Consider the following 25,615-nt stretch of genomic DNA (forward strand, 5'->3'; position numbering starts at 1 on the left):
TATAGATGCCTTATGTTACGAAGTTTGCGTCTGCCATATGTCCATTGTCCTTGATTTCTTTTTTATGGTTCAGTGAATACTTAAAAAAAAATCAGATTTTTAGTATTCTTAACTTCTTTCTTATTATGAGTAATAGGATAACTATATTTTGTATGTTCGTACATTGTAAGGTCTTTATGTCTGTCAGACAGTTTTCACTTGACCTTGACCTCATTATATGGATCAGTGAACAAGTTAAAATTTTCGTGGTCAAGTCCATATCTCAGATACTATAAGCAAAAGGTCGACTATATTTGGTGTATGGAATGATTGTTAGGTGTACATGTTCAACTGGCAGGTGTCATCTGACCTTGACCTCTTTTTTATGGTTCAGTGGTTACAGTTAAGTATTTGTGTTTTGGTTCGGTTTTTCTAACACTGTATGCAATAGGTCAACCATATTTGGTGTATGAAAATATTTTACGATGTACATGTCAGTCTGGCATGTTTTCTTTGACCTTGGCAACTTTTTTACTGTTCATTGCTCAATGTTACGTTTTTGTTTTTTGTCTGTATTTCTAATACTATAAGCAATAGGTCAACTAAATGTGGTGTATGGAATGATTGTAATGTGTATATGTCTGTCTGGAAATTATCATCTGACCATGACCTCATTTTCATGGTTCATTGGTCAATCTTACGTTTTCCTTGTTATGTTTGTTTCTTAGATAGTATATGCAATAGGTCAACTATATTTAAAGCATATAATAATTGTAAGGTGTACATGTCTGTCTGGCAGGGTTCCTCTGACCTTGACCTCATTTTCATGGTTTATTGATCAATGTTAAGATTTCATTGTAAATTTTGTTTCTTTGATGCTATGTGCAATAGGTCAACTATATTTAAAGCATATTTAGTGTATGGAATGATTGTAAGGTGTACATGTATTTCCAGTGTGGTTTATCTGACCTTGACCTCATTTTCTTGGAACATGTTGAGTTTATGTGATAGTTGTAGTTAAGCTTTATATTAAGGACTATCAACATAAAATCAATCGTTAGTAAAGAAGGCGAGACATTTCAGCGTGTACACTCTTGTTAATATAGTTGGGGATATCAACTTTAAAATAAGAACAAATATTCTTTTCGAGTCGAACTTTTCAAATTGTATACCAAGTTTCTACTTCGATCCCGATTTCACTGTTACCTTAATATGGACACATGATTGTGCGAGCGGGGTATGGTGTCCTTTGAACACATATTCTTGTATTTTATTAATGTTAGCATAGTCTTCTCGAACATTGCTTGTATATTGATCTGTTCGCATTTTTGCTTTAGACATTCTAAAATACTGCTGCGTATCATCCAGTTTTGTTTTCCTTTTGGAAGGAAGCTAGGATATCAGACTTCGTTTATATGAGGAACTTTTCGCCGAACAATTCATTGAGCTTGGTAAGAAATTAATTAATCTGATTGCATAGCTACCTTTAAAACCTTGTAAGATTTAGATGCTTATTCAATTTTTTCCAAAATCCAGTCCAAGAATTCACAATGATATACGCTAGTATTACATTTTAACAAAGAGACAGAGGATGCAGGACCAATTCATCTCTGTAGAAAATAAGATAAATCAATTCTGGTTCAACTGTATACCAGATATCATTAATGATCATTATAGGTTCCCCTTTGAATGAACTGATGACAAACGTTAATGAATTGTAGACGCCAACACCACCATTGTTGCAAGACATAAACGCGTTAGAAAGAAGATTTTTTTAACTTATCATTATCCATTCGGATTCTGGAATCGTAAAAAAAGAAGAAAAAAAACGAAGTTTGATACAATTCTTTGTCATTTTGCAATCTGTTTATGATATTTCATCATATATTCAAATTTTCATGGTTATGTGCACAGTTATCTTAATGGTAATATTCAATGAGAAATTATTATCAACACAACTATGAATTTAACTAAAAGTTTATATAGCATTCAGTGCATAGATAAATTTGCTAAAATACATCCAAATTGTGAAAATAGAGAAGTGGTAAAAGAATTCGGACAAAATAATAACAGTATATTAAATGCATTTAAATCAAATTAAATACTTTAAATAGACCTTTGTGTTCGCTTTGTACCAGGAAGTTTAGGAAAATCAATGCAAGATGGCTGAATCAAATTCACAACAGTTGACATGCCCTATTTGCTTAGAGGTATTGAAATCACCAAAAATTTTGCCTTGTCTTCATTCGTTTTGTCAACAATGCATACATGAAATCATCTTGTCCTTAATACAAAACAAAGAGCCGAAACCAAAACAATTTAGATGTCCTATTTGTCACACCGTAGTTAAACCAAAAGACCCAACGACCAACATTGAAAAATGGGCTTCGTTACTGCAAGACAACAATGCTGTGGGAACTGCTGAAAGGCAGGAGTGTCATACTTGTAAACACCATAACGAAACATCAGTTGCCAAGTTCTGGTGTAAGAACTGCATTGAAGCTTTTTGTGAAAAATGCAATGCTATGCACGGCTGGGTGAAGCTTACTTCATTCCACGATGTAATCCCGATTGAAGATGCAAATTACACCGATTCTTGTATCGATCTGAAAGTTATATCAGAAAAGTGTTGCCTTCACCCTTTTACTAATATCGAGGCTTTCTGTTTCGATCATGAAGAACTCTGCTGTTTACTATGCTTAACTTCAAGTCATCGAAAATGCGAAAATGTTCAAGCGTTTTCTGAAATGACAGAAACCAATCGAAGTAATGAAACATTGGAAGAAGTCTTGACGAAAATTAAACTTCAAACGGAAAAACTACTGGAAGATAAAGAAAAGAAGACGAAAAGATTAAACGAAAGTGCTAAAACAATAGAGGAAAATGCGGCAACATTCGTTCAGAAAATTAAGTGTAGGCTCGATGACTTGTTTGGAAACTTTATCAAACAGTTGCGTATCATAACGGAAGAGCAGGAATCAAACCCCCAAACAGATATAACATTTCTCAGAGATTTCATAAGAACACTCGGGCACTGGATTGAAGTAACCGAGGTCGTTAGAAAATTTGGTACAGAAACACAATTGTTTATTCATTCAAAAACTATGAATGGGCAGATCAAGGAAAATATTAGCCAACTTGCTATAAGATTAAGTCCTGATGTTGACATAAGTCTTTCATTCAATGAGAACAATATTCTTACACAGGTAGCTACCGAACTACTGGACATTGGAAAAACGACTGTTAAAGCGATACCTTCAGAAGCACGAACAAAGGAACTTTTTAACCTATGTCGGGAGACTGGCATAAAACCACCTGTTGACTTTAGTAGCATGTCAGTTAGAAAAGAAAGGAACATATTAATTAAAGATGCTGATATTACATGTGGAGTTTTCATTGATGACAACCATATCATTGTAGGAGCTGACTTTAAGAAGAAAAGAGATCGAAGACTGATATATGTGAATACCAAGACTGGTGATGTGATAAACACTACTGTCCTTGCTGGAGGTTCTCCTAGCTTCAAATGTTTATGTTTTGATAAAAAATCAAGTCATATCTTTATTGCTACCTCTTCTTCTTATGGTCCAATCATGATGGCGGGAGTAAATGAACATTTTATAGAAAAACCACGAACATTGTCATTTCGGAACATGGCCCCGTTGACTCGGGTTGGAGTAATGGCTGTTTGTGACGACCATTTGTGTGTAATAGCGAATGAAAGAATACAGAAGTTCAAATTACCAATACAACCAACAGCAAAGGAACATGTCACTGTGTGTCTTGAAAACAACACATTTAAGATTCCAATGTCATCTGGATTAGCAATACGTCATGGAAAATGGTTCTATACATCAAGCGGCAGAGAAGTAAAATGCTTGACATGTCAAGGCAATGAATTGTTTTCTTATCAATCATATGCACTGAAGTACCCTGGTTGTCTAACAATAACGTCATCTGGTGTAGTTTTGGTGGTAAATCAAGCAGAAAATGGATCATTACATGCTATTTCCCCAAATGGAAAAGAACAGAAATTATTGTTACGAAAGTTCGATACGATAATTGCTAAAATACCGATTATCATGAGTGTATGGACTGATGATCGTGAAGAAACCATGTGTGTTTGTGGAGGACAGTACATTGAAGTGTACAAAATGTATTCCGAATGATAGTGTCAATAATTCTTTCGCCAGTTGAAATTCAGTGATAAGCACAACATTTATTGTAACATTAGCAAAACTTATTTTGAAATTTATGAATCACGTATTTCAATTACATATATCAATCAGTTTTCACATAAAATCATCTTGAGATTATTGCAGCGGACTTTTTTTTGTTGCAAAACAACATGGTAGGTTCAAAACGAAAGCAGATCAATACTTTCAATAAAAATTAAGAATAAAAACGTTTAAAAATATTCTAGCTACTGGAACGACTGTTAAATGCAGTAATTGTCTGATATTTTGAAAACCGTTAGAGATAGAGAAAATTAGGCAATGGCAATAATGCGAAGAATATCAAAATCTACCTACTTTTTATTTCCCCAAAATTATCAGGTGACACCCTTATAGGAATTATTGCCATTACATTATGAAGTTATTTGTTTGTCGTATGTTTGACTGTTTGCATATTTTCTAGAAAACTATAATAAATAAGTAAAATTTGTAAAAAGCTAGCAAAACTTATTAGTCATAGAAAATGATACAAAATTCTATTTGACCAAAATCAATTAAACGACTCTTAACGTGAGTTATTGCCCTTTAATGCCAATTTATGATTAATTATCGCGTATTTGGCCGTTAATTTTATAACTTTAATAGATAGGTAAAAACTGTAAACGGAAAATTATAAGCAAGACCAGATGTACAACGAAGTAAAAATGGCCAAAATAATCAGTCGACTCATTATAGGAGTTTTTCCCCTTCAATAATGATGTTTATTAGTGTTTGCTCTTTAGGGGAAAACTATGTATAGGAGACAGAGAGAATGTATGTATAATAAGTAATCAGCAAAATAAGATCTACTAATAAATGAAATGACTGAACTCAGTGGTCAATTGATTTTTGCAATATATGCTGATTAAAGATGGCGATTTTTAAATACAGCTCGTGAAGATTTTGCCTATTAACCCGTCAACAGCCCACCCATGTTATGCTTTGTATTTTTCATAGTTCATAACAAATTACTAGTAAGCTAGCTACTATATGTTTATGGCGTAAATTTGATTAGAATACTTTTAGGAAACTGCTTCTTTTGGTAAAATCAGAAAAACCAAAATCCTAAAATTTTGGATCTCATAATTAGTGTTAAAATGTACGGAAATATTCACTCAAAGGGTTGGATGAAGTAAAGAAATATAGTTATTCCAGGACTCTCCCGTCCGGCAGTAATTTAAAACCCCTGCTAATATCTTTGCGCGTCCGATTGGCTTTGTTGGATGTATAAATTTATATGTAGCCACTTCCGGTCGGAATGAGGGCGTAAGAGAACCTTTGAAACAACTCTTTGACGGGTCCGTAGGTAGGTAGCCTGATGCAACTTGAAAAATATCATAGGAACTTGACTGTTAGCAAACAGCAATCAATAAATCAATTCAGTTGATTTTGAATATTCTTAATACATGCATTATTTGTTTCTTCCTGCGTTTATATTATTTAAAACGTCATGGCGTCAAATATAAAAGGAATGGAAGTATACAATCCTTAGACAAACAAATTCAGCTTTTTACAGTAGTGTTATTGAAGAATGATACGTATATATCTCCGAATAAGGATATTAATTATTTCCTTTCTATAATTAATTCTGGTTAAGAAAAAAGCGCTAGACAATATCAAAAATTTATTGTCCACATAACATGGACGTGCTGATAATCAAATTTCAGTGATTAGCAAGAAAACTAATGTTCTCGTATCGTGATTAATGAGCTGTGTTGGACACTTAGTCTCGCCGATCCATTAAACGCCTTCTGAAATATAATCCCTTTCATTTTTGATTTTTTTCTAAAAATGTGTCGTCACCAACATTGATCATCAGTTTAACCGCAAGCTTACAACCCGTTTAGATAGCGTTTTGCATGAGTAAATTTGTGTTTATGGTCCAGTGGTGGTTATGTCGGGTAAAACTCAGAACTTATATTGTAATGAGATGTAGCCAGTACCATTCCATATGTGAAATCAATTATAAAACGTCATTCAGCTGAAATTGGTATATGAATATGTCGAGCTTGCAAAAATATTTACCGAATTTCAATCATTATTGTACATGTATAGCATTGTATAATGATTTATTGTTATATATTTATGACAATTATCCATATTTCCAATCTGATCGAAGGTTGGACACAGGATCTGTTTTTTGGCCAAATTTCAAGACATATTGTCACTTTTTTTCAAATGAATAAAATCTGCGAATTTTTAAAGGCATAATCGTTTGCACGAACAATGTGAAAAAATGGTGTTTAATTATGTGGGTGGAGCTAATATTTTTTTAATCTTAGGCCTTCATACGGCATTGGTTGTTTTCATACGAAATGAAAGTATATGACAAAATCAAATTATTCGGCTTTCAGCCAATAATTAAAAGGTCAGTATTTATAATTGAGTACGTATATTCAAGTAATTTGAACTCATGTTGATAGTTGTCTCATTTGCAATGATCATAAAACATCTTTGTTTTTATTTTGAAAAACGATAGAGTAAAAAAATAATGGAATGATATATTATATTCTATAAAAACGAGTAATTTTTCACCCATTAATACCATTGTTCATATGTAAACAAGTGCGCAAAATGTGCACGTCTGTCGTGAGAAGTTACACATTTTGGAATGGACAAATCCCAATATCTAAATCGCTATGCAGAGAGGCATTAGTTGTGATAGTAATAAGATGAGCATTCCATAACATGAAAATCAATATCAATTTCAGAAGATTAAATTCTTGTAACTATAGCAAATAATTCAAGGTAAATACAATGAGAACCAATTAATCAAATCATATTATTGTCTATATACATATATTTAGTGTGTCCTTAATATGAATATTAGCGCTATGTACTGAGAAACAATATTTTGTTTGCTTGTACTTTTAATGTTGTTCCATAGTCATGACAGTCATCTGAATTTCTGAACATGTTCAAAATTTCACCAAAAGGTCCAGATTTCTTGTACCTTCATTAAACGTTTTTGATACTGACACGGAACATCCTCATAATCGACATCATCATCAACACTCACGTCATCATCACAGAATTATATGACTTTTCAATCTTTCCCTCTTTTTTTTTTTCTTTTCTATTCTATTTTACCTATAGCCCGTATTATATTCTATAAACTGTTTGCTTTACATGTATGCTCATTATCACTGAACTAGTATATATATTTGTTTAGGGGCCAGCTGAAGGACGCCTCCGGGTGCGGGAATTTCTCGCTGCATTGAAGACCTGTTGGTGACCTTCTGCTGTTGTCTGTTCTATGGTCGGGTTGTTGTCTCTTTGACACATTCCCCATTTCCATTCTCAATTTTATCATTATACTATTATTGTATATATTTATATTGTATTATGGAGAAGACTTCATAAGCATGATTTACTTGTGTCTAATCCATTTTGCTTTAATTTAGCAAATAAAATATGTTTAAACTAAATCTGAATTTTCTACCAATAAATGATTTTAAAAAATTTTAAAAAAAGTATAACTTACGTGATTCGTTTTTAATTTTTTTTTAATTATTAACGAAAAGTATGTTAAACCGCAACTTATATTGTAATTTTCTGCATTACAATACGTGATGTAACATTGCATTGCACTGCACAACTGGAATGTTCCGCGGAGAATATATAGATATTCTCAATAAACATACCCTTTTACGTCATTTGGTCTCGCGTGGAGAGTTGTTTTATTGGCAATTATATCACATCTATTTTTTTTATATACATAAATCATCTCCATATAAACAGAGACATATATACATATATGTCTCTGATATAAACACGTACCAATTTGAACTAATTCACTTAATCTATGACGAACACTTAGAAAATGATTTTAAAAATAGAACGTATGACGTTTCTTTTAATTTGTCGCGTCTTCAGAAGACATCGATCGGTATATGGTATACGTGTTTATTAACCTTCGTGCGTCAACTTTTACATATTATGTGATTTCAACAAAATATATATATATATATATATACTAGTGATTAAGGGGGACATGTGTTGTGTATTATCAGTCTGTAAGCAGTGTAACAAGTAGTTATGTATTATCAGTATGTGAGGACGGTAACTAGTGTTGTGTAGTATCAGGCTGTGATAAGGGTAACAAGTGTTGTGTAGTATCTTTCTGTTCAGTGATAAGGGTAACAAGTGTTGTGTAGTATAAGTCTGTGATAAGGTGAACAAGTGTTGTGTATTATCGGTCTGTAAGGAGTGTTAAAAGTGTTGTGTACTACAACTCTGTGATAAGGGTGACAAGTTTTGTGTATTATCAATCTGCAATGGGGGCAACAAGTGTTGTGTATTACCAGCTAGTCTGTGATAAGAGTGACAAGTATTGTGTTTTACCAATCTGCAAGGAGTGTAACAAGTGTTGTGTATTATCAGTCTGTAAGGAATGTTACAAGTGTTGTGTATATAGTCTGAGATATCACTTGAAAAATGTAAACAATAGGTTGGGATAATTAAGTCCCAAATGCTTTATTTCTTATTATGAGCTGTATATAGTTTAACTCTACATAAGGTCATAGCACCTGATCCTGATCCTAAGGTCAAAAATTTACACGACTTGTCTCTCTTGTACAGAATATTCCTCATACGGTGCACCATTTCTCCTGGTAATTTCTCATGTAGTACTTTAAAAAGTTGTTAGTTTAGGCGCAGGATCGGGTATCAGGACTTGCTAGTTCTTGAAAACGCCCTGATTTAGATATAATTTTGCACCCATTTTGCAAAAAAAAAATCAAATCTTAAATATTGCCTTACAGATTATTTTTTAAAGTTAAAAAAAAAAACGCTTGACTCCCTCTGTTATTCCGTCATCCTGTCAGTCCAAAAGACCTTGGGTAGAAAACTTAAGTCCAAGTTTTCTTGGCTTCTGTCAACGGAAATGATAATTTTATGTTTGGTCTGCAGCTTCACAATGTTGAGTGAGCGTGTAAGCAATTTTAACATCTGCCGTGCAGCCGCTTACTGTTTGCCGATAGTTTGAAATCTTAAAACACTCACTGAACAAGGAAGATATTAGTTAAGTTTTCTTGGATTCAATGAAAGGGAATGATATCTGCTTACTAGTATGTTTCATAATACATACCTCAATCAATTGCATGAGCGATGCAGGTACAGACCATGTATTGGTCTTTTTATAATTTTTCATTAGGCACGTCTTTCAACAGAGCTAGATATACTTAAAGATACACAAAACGGTCACATTTTATATCAACAGAAAAAGTCTCCTTTGAAAACGTCCCATACAATATGGACCAAAAAATTGACTTCTTATAATGAGCAATTAAAAAATTGTCACAGGCATCCATTTCTTACAAAATTCATAAGTCCTAGCATAGACTATTGTTATATTGTTCTAAAAATGTAGAAAATAAAAAAAAAATCGTAAGGGTTCCACAGAACCCAGTGTCTCGCCTACTTTTGCTGTTAATCGCAGGCTCACCAAAAATGGGGAAAAAATTATTAAATGGTTTCCTCTAGATACTATCTTTTGATTGTAAGAAGCTTCTATCCAAGTTTGGTAAAAATCCAGGATGGCTTATGAATCTAATAAATGTTTTAAAAACTTTAACTGCAGACTGTATGTAATGTTAACTGGAAGAAAAACTAAGTCCATTTATAAGTAATATACAGAAAAACAGGAAATAAATTTTTACAAAATTTCCTTCTAGATACTAGCTTTTGATCATAAACAAGCTTCTGTCCAAGTTTGGTAGAAATCCAGGATAGTTTAAGAAAGCTATTAAAATTTCAATAAATTGCTTCGCCGAGCACAGCTGGATACGACCGCAGAGGTCCAATCCTGAACAGTTGGGGCAAAAAAAGGACACAATATTCGCGCTTGATACAGGTCTGAATTTGGATTGTAATCAAAAATTTTACACATAATTTTTTTCTTACACAGAATAACTGTAGTCAAAGAACTTAGAATTGGTTATATGATTTGAATTTATATTCAATTTGTTGCTTTTGTGCAATACACTTTGCTGTTGCGAATTGACCCCCCCTTCCCCACAAAAAAAAAAAAAAATTACCCCCACTTTTTTTTTGCTTTTGTGCAATACACTATGCTGTTGTGTATTGACCCCCCCCCCCCCCCCCCCCTTTTTTTTGTGTTTGGATTACCACCCTTACACTGCTTTTAAATTGTCTTAAGTAATTGTCCATTAACCAGGAAATCCTTTTTTTCCCCCTTTTTGCCCCTAATTCCTAAACGGTTTGAGCAATAACCCCCCAAAGCAAATCCTAACCATCCCTTTGTGCTATGGAAACTTGTGGTATAATTTCAGAGAGATCCATACACCGTTCCACAAGTTATTGTCTGGAAACTAGAAAAATGCTTATTTGGGCCCCTTTTTGGCCCTTAATTCCTAAACTGTTAGGACCATAACCCCCAAAATCAATCCCAACCTTTCTTTTGTCATTATAAACCTTGTGTTTAAATTTCATAGATTTCTATTTAATTATACTAAAGTTATTGTGCGGAAACCAACTGTCTTCTGACGACAACGTGATACCAATATATGACCGCAAAATTTTTCTGCCGACGATGGAATGTAGGATCGCTGTGTCTCGCTTTTGCGACAAAAGTCACAGACTCGACAAAAATCAGTTATTGGATATTAAAGAATGAGAATTTAAGCATCAGTGCAATTTAAGCACTCCTCATTACAGAATCTTGGATTGTTTGGAGGTCTGTTCAAACTCATTTTTCAATTATTTAGTATGGATTCAAAATTAAATATATTGATGCAGGAAATAGGGATACATCTACAAAATGAATGCTGAAAGGAAACTTTTGTCTTGTTTCATAAATAAACAACAGTGAAAAAACTGTTATAATAGGTACAATTTGGGTACAGTTCATCACAGATTAGATATAGGAAGATGTGGTATGAGTGCCAATGAGACAACTCTCTATCCAAGTAACAATTTATAAAAGTAAACCATTATAGGTCAAGGTACTGCCTTCAACACGGAGCATTGGCTCACACCCAACAGCAAGCTATAAAGGGCCCCAAAAAATTACTAGTGTAAAACCATTCAAACGGAAAAACCAACGGTCTAATCTATATAAAAATTTGTAAGGGTTCCGCGGAACCCAGTGTCTCGCCTACTTTTTCTGTTCATCACAGGCTCAACAAAAATGAGGAAGTAAATCAATAAAAATATTCCTCTTGATACTATCTTTTGATTGTAAGAAGCTTCTGTCCAAGTTTGGTAAAAATCCAGGATAGTTTATGAATCTAATAAATGTTTAAAAACTTTAACTGCAGACTGAATGTAATGTTAACTGGAAGAAAACAAAAATTTCCTTCTAGATACTAGCATTTGATCATAAACAAGCTTCTGTCCAAGTTTGGTACAAATCAAAAATAGTATAAGAAAGTTATTAAAATTTTAAAAACTTTAACCACAGAGTGAATGTGTTGTTTCCTGGCAGAAAATTTAAGTCCATTTAAAAGTAAAATACGGAAAAAATGGATTTATTTTTTTACCAAATTTCCTTCTAGATACTAGCTTTTGATCATAAACAAGCTTCTGTCCAAGTTTGGTACAAATCAAAAATAGTATAAGAAGGTTATTAAAATTTTAAAAACTTTAACCACAGAGTGAATGTGTTGTTTCCTGGCAGAAAATCTAAGTCCATTTAAAAGTAAAATAAGGAAAAAATGGTTTTTTTTTTTTACAAAATTTACTTCTGGATACTATCTTATGATCATAAACAAGCTTCTGTCCAAGTTTGGTAGAAACCCAGGATAGTTTAAGAAAGTTATTAAAATTTTAAAAACTTTAACCACAGAGTGAATGTAATATTTCCCAGCAGAAAAACTAAGTCCATTTATAAGTAAAATACGGAAAAAATGGAATTTTATTTTTACAAAATTTACTTCTGGATACTATCTTATGATCATAAACAAGCTTCTGTCCAAGTTTGGTAGAAATCCAGGATAGTTTAAGAAAGTTATTAAAATTTCAAAAACTTTAACCACAGAGTGAATATTTGTGGACGCCGCCGAGGACGACGACGCCGACGGAATGTAGGATCGCTATGTCTCGCTTTTTCGACTAAAGTCGAAGGCTCGACAAAAACGAGAAACGAGAAACATGTATGAACTTCATAAACAGACGACAACTACTGTAATCAGATTCCTTTTTTAGGGCTTCTTGTAATAGTCAAGAAGAAGAACAGCAATAATAGCACTGTTCCATTTATGTTTTGTCTTGCCATAAGTATTTCATGACATTATCTCCATTACAACCATCTCATATCCTTTATCTTCAACCACATCTTCCTTATATATTCATGGTAAATCTATTTCCAGCTTTCAATTACTTTTTTAACTTTTTTTGTTACTTATATAGGTAATTTTTGTTTTTAATAATTATTGAATTACTCAATAGAATTATTTTAAATTTCAATAGAAGCATGGACTAAATGTAGTTTTTATGAAATTTTACATCATTTTATCACATAAAATTAAGAATTTATTAAATTTGCAAGGAGTATAAAGATACAAGGTTACGTTAAAAATAATGACAAAGATATTACTTGTTCAAGTTATTTTAAACATCTTTGAAAGAATTAGTAATTACAATTATTCAAGGAACATATGTAATTGTTTGGGGTAACAAATTATAAATAACTTCAATTCTTAATTAAATCACAAGTTTCTATCTATTTATATCTGTCTACCTCAAGATTTTCAGGAAAAATTATAAAATTATTTTAATAGCCCCAAGAGACCAATCTTTGACCCAGAAGCATTGATAGGAAAGATAAGTGCGTCAGAAAGGCAATTAGTGTTTCAGGAGGATTAGTTTTTAAATTTCTTGGGAAAAATAACCAGATGTCTATGAAAATTTGTTAAAGCTAGTAAAATCTGTATGAATGGACACCCATAAAATAAAAAGAATATTTTCCAAAGTTACTTATTTAAGTAATCTTTAAAATAGCCTCGTTTGCAACATAACTTGTATAGGTAATTTTAAAAGTTACTTGTTTACGTAATGCCCCTGACTGTTTTAAGAATTCATGTTATTTCATTTTTTATATTGTCGCTCTGAAAAATAAATATGCTTGAAAAATTAGCCATTGCATACCTAAACTTTCTATCTATCTATCACCGCCATGTAGCCTTTTTTGCACTGATGCGACTTTAAGCAATCATCAACCAAACTATATATCTTCCACAAGGGGAAATAATTAAAATGCTAAAAAATAATACTTGAAATTTTTTAATGTAAAAACTATCATTACATTGCAACAATATCAGATCAACAGATTTTTGTAAATGTTAATAATTAAAAAAAAAATGTCTCTTACATCAGTCACATGACCTCTTTGTACTGTGGTTTTATCTAATTTTTGTGGGTATATTCTTCCTGGTTTGGTGTATATTTCTTTCTATGATAACAAGGCTACAACGATTCTTTAAACATGCAGAGATTGTGACATTCTCTTAAGATGGGATATTGGATTATACCACCCCTTCCATCTATACAGATCACCATTATGTATTTTGGTACACAAAATCATGGCTGCCCTTGCAGGGCATTTGTACTCCTAATATGCTGACACTTAATTTTTATTGCCAAGGGGTCAGAAATAAGACCAGTCTTAACATGTGCCACTAGTAGAGCAGGAACTGCCTACCCTTCCGGAGCACCTGAGTTCACACTACATTTCTTGTAGGGTTGGTGTTGCTTAATCTTTAGTTTACTGTGTAATGTTTTGTGGACATGTTTGTCTTTTCGTTATGTTGGTGTTGATTGCCCCTTTAAAATCATTTCACTCTTTTTGCAGGGATTATTGTAAACATTTAGAATTGATTAACTGGATAAAACAATATATCATAAAACCAAAGCGGTCTTCCAAAAGCAATTACATTTTCAAATCATCATACAAATATGCTATATAAAAATTACAAAGAAAAGTCCCTGTTTGTTGAATTCATGATAAAACCCTTGTCAAAACCAAAAACAATCTCTTATACTGTGCTTAAAAATACCATTATAAGTTCTCTTTCTGACTGAAAAACAACAAAGAGCGGCTAAAATCGTCACAGTTAACACTATTTATTACGGCATCAAATTTGTTTGTCAAATGATGTTACCAATCAATTACTTATATGTTTGCATGTTAATGATATTAAGCTCTGCCTTTTGTTTTGTAAACAATTTTTCAAGAGTACAATTTTCTCTGCTTAAGGAGATGCTGAAGAAATAAAAACAAGTGAAAAATACATTCTTTTTCAGTATTACAAGTCAGAACATTTTATAAAAGTAGTATCTTTAGAAAAAACAGTTTTAAAACAAATCTTTTTGTTTCTTCTACTAAGGCATAAAAACAGTCAATAACCAAGACAAAAATAACTTCTGGATGGACTAACAAAATTAAAAAAAAACATTCTAGAGTAGAAATTCCAAAAGGGAACATAGTTTACAATATTGACGTAAATAAACCATTTATAAGATGTTTCGGCCACTGGCCTTCTTCAGTTTCTTTGGTATCTTTCTTCACTACATGATCATAAAAAAACTGTAAATCAACTCATTTTCGCAGATACTTTTATTCATGCAAATAGATATAAGAAGATGTGGTATGAGTGCCAATGAGACAACTCTCCATCGAAGTCACAATTTGTAGAATTTAGAAATGTAGACGAAATGCGCGTCTGGCGTATTAAATTATAATCCTGGTACCTTTGATAACTATTGTAAAAGTAAACCATTATAGGTCAAAGTACGGCCTTCGACACGGATACCTTTTTTGCCAGTTCTTTATTATTTGATTGTTGATTATTTGTGTTTGCTATTTCCTAACTTTGGTGATGATTTCTTATTAGAATTTAGAAATAGTCATGACGATTTATATTTGCATTATTTTCCTACTCACAAAAGTCACGAAAATAAGTTGGTTTACAGTATAAATATAATAGCTACATCTTATAAATTGTTTATTTACTATAAAAATAAAAATAAAAACATTCAATAAAACATGAAATTGTCATAAAATACTTAAATGATCTATCAGTGAAACTATCCATAATTACAAAATAAAATTGAAAATAAAATTCATCAGATAATTAGAAAATACATGTATGAAGATTTGATACACTGAGCTATAGATAAATGAATGATATAAAATTAAATAATGAAAAGAGAAGTGAGGGTCAATGGGCTATATTTAATTATGCTATTAAAGGGAGTTTTTTCAATATGGCCCCTTTTTCTAGCTAAAATTTCAATTCAGGATTCATTGACTCATAAATATCACAACGACTCATAGATAAATTAAAGACTAGATAGGAAATATGTATTTTTTTGAAAATTTACACATTAATGTTATTTTCATGAAGTCATAATAAGCACGAAAGTTCCATGAAAATATGTTAATTTACATGGAGTTTTGGGACTTGAAACATACAGTATATGCATAAACAAAAAAGATCTATTCACATGTTATAACATTTTACATATCTAACTTGAATATTTAGGTTGTCGAAGCCTGAGCTCTATGTTCCATGCCTAAAGTATTTTTGAAATCCAGACGAATTTTCAATACAGCTTATTATTCATACTATAAAAATAGAGAAAAAAAATCAAAAATCACAAAAGTTAAAAATAACTTGAAGAAAATTGATGATAATACATTTCCTAATGATATATTTAAATTTAAATTTGATTTAGCTAAATGAATTAATAAATTATGGTTTTAAATGTAACTTTATTCATTGTAAGAAAAAATATGGCACAATTAATACAACTTTTTTTACCTATAAGTGTATAAATTGAATGGTACAAAATCTATTAACAAAAATAACTTTCAAATTTACAAAATTTGAATAACCATATTTTAGCAACCATTATTCATGTGTGTTTTCTGTTGACGACAACTAACCTTTAAAATGATAAATCAGCAATATTTTAAATCTTTGATATTTTGTGGATTCATTTATTTTTTTGGGGTACCAATTTTTTGTGGATTGCGGAAAAATTGTATTCTTTGTGGATATTTGGTTTTACCAAATTCTGCACATAAGCCTTAAGGGGGCATTAGCTGTAAAATTCATGTTCACTGATTTGACTCAAATTCTCATATTTGATTTATAACATACTAAAACGTATATCCAAATTACAAAAAGTCTAAAATAAACAATTAACAATGCATGAAATCGATAATATGTATCAACATTTCATGTGTATTTTTGTCTAGACGCCACCTAATTAACCGTTGGATGACTTCCGAAGACTGCCGCCGGTCATATCACCCAATATAAACATAAATATAAGTATAAACAGATAGTGACCACATGCAATTGGATTTTTCTAGGTCTGTTTGATTTCATATTGTAGGTTTAAAAGTATGTTTATCATCATTTTTATCTGTATAAGTATGATATTATTGTGGATTGAATTAGTCAATTTAATGGTTCATCCTTGTTTCAATTTCAATGTTGACATTCTTTTCCTTTTAATAGCTGAATACACATGTAAACCATGTCCAGCTAAGTGGTTGAATTGAAAGTCACATGAATACGGATTCAGTGAGGTCAAATTATTCACTTGCAAGTGAATAATTCATCAGTGACGTTTCTTAGCTTATTTTGACAAAATTGAACCAAATAGGCTGCTAAAAGTGAATTATCATTTCATTATTTTACTTTCATTAATGATTGAACAAATAAAAATCATATTTTATTTTTTTTATATATCTCGTAGCTTATGCCCCTTTTAGAAAATTTGTACTACATAGATATTGAAATTCGTGGTTCACCTATATCTTCAAAATCCATGAAATTGCTATATATTTCTTATTTTCCCAGTTTGGAAGAGCCCTTAGAGAAAAATAATCAGTCCATCTGGGAGAGTATAAATCAGTTAAGAATTAGAGAATATGGTTTCTTCATTTCTCACAAATGTTTCAAAAGCACTAGGTAAAATTCAATTTGATCTTTCATGTTAGGAAATGAGTTAACAGTTGTAAGAGAGGGAGTGTCAACAATATACATGCATGTTCACCTATCACAAGTCAGTCAATAGGAAACACACACTTTTTTCATGTCCTTAGCATCCATATAAATGTACTAATTCTAAGCTAAGCAAGAAAATTTGTACAACAGATGAAATATGTTTAAGCTTGTTACAATGAAATGAAAAAAACTACTTGGCACAATAAATACCCAATTTATTAAGTTAACAATGGTGAATATTTTATGAACATATACAGAGATGTCAGTTTATATGAATTCAATAATTATTGCACATAGATCTATCTTTGTATTTAGAAGAAAGTATGCTTTGAGAGTGTGTGTGGCCTTGTAAGTTTGTCCAAAAATTAAAATAATCAGACCAAATATTTTAAAATTTCAAGGTCTAATGAATAGCAACAACTCGTCTGAACTAAACAAACTGTGCAAGTTTATAAGAATAATTATTAAATGCCTTGAATTTCCTGGGTAACCACTGTATGTCTCTACTTTACATTTAAGGAATAACTGTAATATTTTTTCTGTCTATGAAGAAATAACATCAAAAATGTGATGCACACTGAATAACCCGCGTAGCGGGTTATTTTAAAGTGTGCATCACATTTTTTATGTTATTTCGAATAGACAGATAAAATATTACAGTTATTTCTTATAATTTAATTCTAAATTCCATTTTAAACCGGAGTAAACAATGAAAAAACGTTGATGACGTCAAGGTCACATGACTAAATTATGTCTATGAGCTGATAAACAAAACAACGTCAGCCAATCAGCAGACGCGTTACATCCAAAATTAAATTATTTGTAGTTAACATTTGTACTATGTATGTTAATTTATTTGTATATGTCTCTATACCATTGTACTTTGGTTTACGAGAATAAAGATATATAATACATGTTTATATGAATTCAATGATTATTGCACACAGATCTTTGTATTTAGAAGAAAGCATGCTTTGAGAGTGTGTGTGGCCTTGTAAGTTTGTCAAAAAATTAAAATAATCACTGATGTTGTTTGAAAAATACCAGAGCTGAGATGCACCTAAAAAAATCATTTAAATCCCCATTAAAAAATACAAATTGTTCCAGCCTTTATACACTACATCCACCCTAGATGTAATTTCAATATAAACAATCATTTTTTTCAATTTATATTCATTGTAAAGTTCAATTTACAAATTTAAAAGGATAACGATACAATTTCATTTTAATAACATTAAACATACTGACTATGAACAAACTGGTTAAGTTTGAAAACCTGTTTCATCTTTAATTTGAGGACATTAACATTCATGAGCAAAAGTCTTAACAGTTTTTAGAAAACTGAACTCACTTTTTGTTTGTTTTTTGGTATTACATCCAATGAATAGAGAGATGAAATCATGTGACAACATATAGACCAATCAGATCATACAATGTAATGAAAGACATTCATGAAGTAATTATTTACAATGTAAATATATATTTTAACAGAATATTCAGTAATAAATTGCACATAGTAAAAATAAGCACTCCAACCCAGTTGTCAGGTAGGGCTGTTCAGAAGTTGATGGTGGGGGGGAGGTAATCAAATTATTTATTTGTGAGTTTTCCTTAGAATTTTGTAAGAATTGTATGTAAACATAAAAATTTATATTATGGGTGATTGGGGTTTAAAAAAAAAGTGGCTCCCATCCCCCCATGTGTTTTATTCTGGAACAGCCCTAATTATACACATTCACTGCAAATGGATTTATAAGTCTTTCTTCTTTTAAGTGATTGGTAATGTCACTTTAAATAGCTGAATATAAAAATCAAATACTCTTTTATACCTAGGCATTCCAAATGTTCATCACACAATGTTAAAAGTTCATTAAAATTTTGGATTCCTCTATAAAGTAACCCTTTACTTGACATAATTTTCAGTTACCAGTTAAAAAAAAAAGATCTTTAAAACTACATCTGAAAGTCTGTCAAACACAGTTTGGACCAGCAAAGAGTGAAAATTTACTGAGGAATCACTAAGAACTCCAGGCTAAAATGAAGTTTCACATATATCTTGAATGGTTATTAGCCAATTAAAAAAAAAAGTGATCTATCACATAAATTGACACAATGTTTTATTAAATTGAAACTTCCCCTAAAAAAGCAACAACAATTTACATGTACTTTTTTTTACTGTAAATTTATTTATTTTCGTGGGTACCAATTTTAGTGGATTGAGGATGAACTGTATTTTCATGGATATTTGATTTCCTGGTTTTGTCAAAGTCTGCATACAAGCTTATAGGACATTTCTACTTCAATGAACATTTAAATTTGTGGTTTACTTATATCCACAAAATCCACAAAAATTGGTATCCAAGATTAATAATGAATCCACAATACACATGTATGAGAGTCGTAATGGGGGTACCTTCATGACTAATAACGGTAAAAATTCCTGCCAAACGACGTTAACAGTCATTTTTGGTGCATGACAATAAAATGTACACTTTCTTTTAGATGATAAAAAATTCAACTGATTTTGACAAATCACGTTAAATTTTTTCCAAAAATAACGGTAATTATAATTATCTGAGACCTCTGACGAATCACAATAAGGATATTTTGACGAATCACGGTAACATTTTAACCAATTTGACGCTAACGGTAGCCGAAAATTACCGTTTGACGCCTGACAGTAAAGGGCATTACTACCCTCATGTATGACTTTCAAACAAAACTCTTGAAAAAACATCAATTAATATCTGGATTGAAGTACTACAATTAACAATAAAAATATTTCTTGAATAACATAATCATGCTCATAAGGCAGTTAAAATAATTGCTCTGTTTATCTGATTTCAGTTCCTTCTGTCAAATATAGTCAAATCATAATACATTTTTTGGCATTTCTATATGGAAAAAAGATTTTGTTTTACAAATAAGAGTACAAATTTAATATTCCTGCATTTAATAATTAAATATATATTTGTGAAAAACTTAAATTGAAAAACAAACTAAAATAGTAATTTGTGTAAAATTGGAAGCTTGCAGCTTCTTTGTGTACATACACGTGTAAAGTTATTTGTGTGTGTTGGTTTTTTTTCAAAACCAGCAAAAGAATCTATCTGTACATGTACTATTATGCAGTAAAAGAAAAACAGAAAAATTATTCCAATTACCCTAAAAAATTTAATCATTCAGAACAATCTCAACAAAATATTCATATTACACATATTCAATTACTATCTGGATCATTCCATTTCACAACTTCACTGGAACATACCATTTCACAACTTCACTGGAACATACCATTCCACAACTTCACTGGAATACTTTAAAATTTCAAACACCCGCTACAGTTTGAAATACTGGTTGTATTGTCTGTGTTGAACTTTGTTGTGTCATCAGAAGTTAACTCCCCTTGTTTGGCTTCTTTTGACAGTTTTTTGGCAATAGTATAGAAAAGTTTATCAACATTATCAGCTTCCTTTGCCGAAGTTTCAATGAAGTCCATTTCATATCTGTCAGCAAACTGTTGTCCGATGTGTGTTGGTATTTCTTTGTCATTGATTTTGTCCGTTTTGTTTCCTGTAAATACATGTATTGCAAGAAAAATTTTAAATTAAATTCTGCAGCTATACTAAGAAATGATGTTGACTGGTAAAAATGAGCGAAAATTACTGCACCAACAGCAAAATTTTCAATAAGAAAAAGTAATTATAACAGTAATCTCTACATAAATAAATGTGGATAGTGTCCACATGTGGACACAGATGATGCCCCCGCTTGCATATCATATAGTTATAAAGGGACATAACTGAAGAACGTTAAAAGTGACGCTACCCAAATTTGAACTTGATCTGAGTTTTGTGGTAATAAGCATTGTGTGTAAGTCTCATAACATTTGGTTGAGGCTAACTTAAGTAGAGAACAGAAACTAAAAATTCAGCAATTTTTCTATTTGTAAACACGCATAACTCTAGAACAGTTGTGTATAAGTTTTACAACATTTGGTTGAGACAAACTAAAAAATTCAGCAATTTTTATGTTTATAAAGGGACATAACTCTAGAATGGTAAAAGTGTTGCCACCTAATTTCGTACTTAATCTGTATTATGTAGTAATAAGCATTGTGTATAAGTTTCATAACATTTGGTTGAGGCAAACTCAAGTTAGAGAACTGAAACAAAAAAATTGTACTTGATCCTTACTGAGTTTTGTGGTAATGAATATTGTGTATAGGTTTCATAATGTTTGGCTGGGGAAAACTTCAGTTACAGAATGGAAACTAAAAAATTTTGCAATCTTTCTATTTATAAAGGGGCATAACTCAATAATGGTTAAAGTGACACTACCCAAATTCAACTTGATCTGTGTTTTATCAGTGGAAGTCAAAATTAAACATTGCATTGTATAAAGCATTGATTGTAGTTGATTCAACTATAATCATGGTCAAAGGAAGATAACTCCAATTTTAAAAATATATTATATAAACTTGATATTTAGAAGAAAAATAAAAATTTTGCAATTTTTCCTTTTATAAAGGGGCATAACTCTAGATCGGTTAAAGTGACACCACCAAAATTCAAACTTGATCTGTGTTTTGTGGTAATAAGCATTGTGTATACGTTTCATAACATTTGGTTGAGGCAAACTTAAGTTAGAGAACGGAAACTAAAAATTTTGCAATATTTCCTTTTATAAAGGGGCATAACTCTAGATCGGTTAAAGTGACGCCACCAAAATTCAAACTTGATCTGTGTTTTGTGGTAATAAGCATTGTGTATAAGTTTCATAACATTTGGTTGAGGCAAACTCAAGTTAGAGAACGGAAACCAATTTCGGGACGTACGGACGGATGTACGTACGTACAGACGGACAAGGGTAAAACTTAATGCCCCCTCCGCTACGGCGGGGGCATAAAAAAAGCTGGGTTTCATTATAAATAGGTAAAATCAAGTGTGTAGTTATATCATATTTGTTTTTCATTTATTGTTTTGTACATAAATCAGGCTGTTAGTTTTCTTGTTTGAATTTTTTTACAATTGTATGGAGTGAATCAAAAGTATGATAAACAGATTTTTTATTGAAGTGTGTACTACAATTTAAATAAGACAGACTATCTGTACTTGTAATGTATATAAAATAAGGAAATGTGGTATGATTGCAAATGAGACAATAATCCACCCTAGTCAAAATGACATAGATTTTTAAAAGCAACCATAGGTCAACATACTGCCTTCAACAGTAAGCAAAACCACGAAAAATGCATCTCTTGTTTGATAATGAATTAACAATGGTATTTTTAAACCATGTGTAATCTAAAACCTACCCACTAAGTAACCACAAAACTTTGTACTGGCGTATGTCTCTATTTCCTGAATCCATGTTGGTAATGAATCAAAGGATGCTTGACAGCAGACGTCATAAACCAGAATAAGAGAGTTTGCAGATCTGTAGTAACTTTGGGTAATTGAGCGGAACCTCTCTTGACCAGCTGTGTCCCAAATCTGTAGCTAAAAATAGAAAAAAGTATAAACAATAAAAACAGGGAGAGTTTGCTGCAAATGATTTACAATATTTCACAACTGTGCAGACATTAAGGCAAAACAAATTTATGTATGTTTCCTGCCTCTAGTAAAAAAAATAGGGTGTGTGTGTCAGGATTCTTAGATTTTTTTATGAGGGAGAGGGGGAGGGGTGTTTTGGTCCATCAAAATAACATGGAAAATTACATGCTTTCTCTTGGTCCAATTACTATTCACACAAAAATTCAATTATTCAAGCAAGCACATTGGTTCATTTTAACATCCAATGCTACAACTCTTTCCTATAAGCTACATGTATAAGTTAAAACAAAAAGCAGGGGGGATAATAGCTCTTAACAAACTACCGTACTTACTTTTACTTTCTCTCCATCTATTTCCACAGTTTTGATCATAAAATCTACACCAATTGTAGCACCCTGCCCTGGAGGGAATAGTCCCTGAAATTAACATGATAAATCAGTCATTTATAATTATGTATCTATTAAAGACCATTTCAATGAAATTTTCAAAGAGGCCAGCAGTTCACTAGACATATATGCCTACGACAATTAAGACATGATTCAGCTGTTTGTTTTTTGTTTATCAACATGGGGTTAGTGAAGTAACATCTTATTTACACAATCATATATCTGATGAGCCACAAAATTTCTAAACATTTCTACTTTTTGTCAGAAGGATTGTATATTGGTATTTTTTTTGTTTTTTGTTTGGCTTTTTTTAGGTGATTATAGTTTTTGGTAGCTGCAGTGAACAAAGTGAGAGAAAAAAACAGATAGTTTAAAATAACAGACTGTATTCATAGAAGTGTTGGGATTAATTGTCCACCACTCCAAAAATGAAACAAGTCTTTATCATGTTTATGGCTTATAAAAATACTAGCCATTATTAAACTTTAATATCATCTCAGTATTCCCCCTTTAATCTGGTTTTCAATGTATAAAAGAATCATAAAATACATGTAATAATGAAAGACTCAGAGTATAATCAACAGTACATAGAATGAGATTCAGTTGACAAAGTTATGAAACAACTAACTGAGAGTGTCACACAATATTTGAATGTATAATGTACCTGTGTAAACCGTCTAACGAGACATGTCTTCCCAACACCAGCTTCACCAATCAATACAACTTTAAACAAATACTTGTAATCTTCCATTCTAAAAATAGATATGATATATATATAAAAATTCAAATTGTATCATACAAATTCTTGCAATCAGTCTAATTGAGCATGTTGAGGTCTGGAGCTGGCATGTCATTAACTGCTAGTAGTCCTTTGTTAATTTATGTTAATTATTATCATGATTATCATTTTGCCTAGTTTCTTCTGTGACCTATTCTGACATCGGACTCAGACTTCTTTTAAACTGAATTTTACTGTGCGTATTGCTGTGTGTTTGTTTATTCCACATTGGCTAAAGGTATAGGGGAGGGTTGAGATCTCACAAAACATGTTTAACCCAGCCTCATTTTTGTGCCTATTCCAAGTCAGGAACCTCTGTCCTTTGTTAGTCTTGTACATTTTTTTAAATTTTGGTTCATTTATATGTTTCTGAGTTGTGCGACATCCATTTTCGCTGAACTAGTATACATTATTGTTTAGAGTCCAGCTGAAGCCCGCCTCCAAGTTCAGGATTTTCTCGCTGTGTTGAAGACACATTGGTGGCCTTGGGCTGTTTTCTGCTCTTTGGTTGGGTTGTTGTCTCTTTGACGCATTCCCCGTTTCCCTTTTCAATTTTATAAATTACATTTTGTCACAAAACAACGGGTGAACAGGAACAGCAGGAAAGGAAATGTGAGTGACCATCACAGATTTATTACAACGGTTGAACCAACTTCCAACTTACCAGTTTTATTATTCATTACTATTTTATTTTCATTATTCAACCTACATTTACGACAATTTTTTGGTCAATGGTAAATGTCTGTACAAAGTTGTATGCATAAAAATTTGCTAAATATATGTCCTAGGACTTATATATTAACGTTACATCGTATTTCTTTAATCTTTAATTTTTCAAACCATTTTTCTCTATTCCTTATATATTTTGCCTATTATATAATCTCTATTCTATATTCCTTATATTTGAACACCGCTTTTTTCTCTAAAAACCATATAGCTATTTGAGAATCTTGGACACTAGACCTGAGAATTTGCTGCACTTGTACAATTGACGTCTAACAATAATAATTTTTCCTGTATACTCCATCCAGACCCTCTGTTAGTCCCAGATATGTCTACTTTATGGACATGCATAAAACAAAATCTTTCCAGCATTTATATAAATCTGGAAATAGTATACTAACATATTGTGTTCAAGTACAATCAATCCCTTTTGGGGTTCTGTCTTCGGAGTAACTTTATGATTTGGCCATTCACTGAGTGAGTGCATGTGGGGCCAAATCAGAAAATCGCTCCAGACACAGAATCCCAAAAGGAATTAGTCACAGTAAAATTAAAAGTTACAAAAAAACAAATTAATGAACCTTCTTGTGTACCCTAGGCCTGTACATGTAGTCACATTTGAACAAACATGGTCAAGTGATCCATCAATTTTCCTTTAAGTAAAGTACAATTAGATTTTATAATCAATGCGTAATTAAAAGAAAAACAAAGGTTTTTACACATTTCCTTTCAGTTTCACTGTCACTGTCAGACGGGAAATAATTTATGCTCACCTTACTAACGTTTTTTTCAGATTATTGTGATCGAACCATGTATTATAAAACTAAACTGTTGGGTTTTAAATACTCTATTTATGGGCAGATCATCCTATATTAATTTAGAAATGACTCATTAAAAGACACATTTAAAGTTTTGATTATATATATTCCCCGTCATTATGTTGGTTTTTAATCATCAAGGGGACGTAATTCTTCACCAATAACAGTGATTTACCCAATAA

At 31.6% G+C, this 25,615-nt stretch overlaps 2 protein-coding genes across 3 annotated transcripts; one reads left to right on the plus strand and one right to left on the minus strand.

Moving 5' to 3' along the window:
- The first annotated feature begins 2,131 nt into the window (after positions 1-2,131).
- LOC127715237 (transcription intermediary factor 1-alpha-like) lies at positions 2,132-6,700 on the plus strand. Its single transcript, XM_052221256.1, has one exon. The coding sequence runs from the start codon at positions 2,142-2,144 to the stop codon at positions 4,146-4,148; it is 2,007 nt and encodes a 668-aa protein (XP_052077216.1). The 5' UTR covers positions 2,132-2,141; the 3' UTR covers positions 4,149-6,700.
- A 6,720-nt stretch (positions 6,701-13,420) lies between these two features.
- Positions 13,421-25,580, minus strand: LOC127716648 (ras-related protein Rab-30-like). Of its 2 annotated transcripts, none has more exons than XM_052222889.1 (5): positions 25,398-25,580; positions 23,779-23,866; positions 23,061-23,144; positions 22,491-22,674; positions 13,421-20,746 (listed from the first exon to the last, which is right to left on the minus strand). In XM_052222889.1, the coding sequence occupies exons 2-5, from the start codon at positions 23,863-23,865 to the stop codon at positions 20,493-20,495; spliced, it is 609 nt and encodes a 202-aa protein (XP_052078849.1). In that variant the 5' UTR covers position 23,866; positions 25,398-25,580; the 3' UTR covers positions 13,421-20,492. The 2 variants fall into 2 exon arrangements, with proteins under 2 accessions (XP_052078849.1, XP_052078848.1); XM_052222888.1 differs by having other exon boundaries at positions 25,389-25,580.
- Positions 25,581-25,615: the final 35 nt, after the last annotated feature.

The sequence above is a fragment of the Mytilus californianus genome, unplaced genomic scaffold (assembly GCF_021869535.1).
Source record: "Mytilus californianus isolate M0D057914Y unplaced genomic scaffold, xbMytCali1.0.p SCAF_9, whole genome shotgun sequence".
Classification (NCBI taxonomy): Eukaryota; Metazoa; Mollusca; class Bivalvia; order Mytilida; family Mytilidae; genus Mytilus; species Mytilus californianus.

Excerpts from the sequence above, each read along its gene's own strand:
- LOC127715237 (XM_052221256.1), top strand. The coding sequence starts at position 2,142 with ATGGCTGAATCAAATTCACAACAGTTGACATGCCCTATTTGCTTAGAG.
- LOC127716648 (XM_052222889.1), bottom strand. The coding sequence starts at position 23,865 with ATGGAAGATTACAAGTATTTGTTTAAAGTTGTATTGATTGGTGAAGCT. Across the intron at positions 22,675-23,060 it reads TAGATGGAGAGAAAGTAAAA|CTACAGATTTGGGACACAGC; the intron begins GTAAGTACGGTA and ends TTCTATTTTTAG. Across the intron at positions 20,747-22,490 it reads GTTTTGTGGTTACTTAGTGG|GAAACAAAACGGACAAAATC; the intron begins GTAGGTTTTAGA and ends ATGTATTTACAG.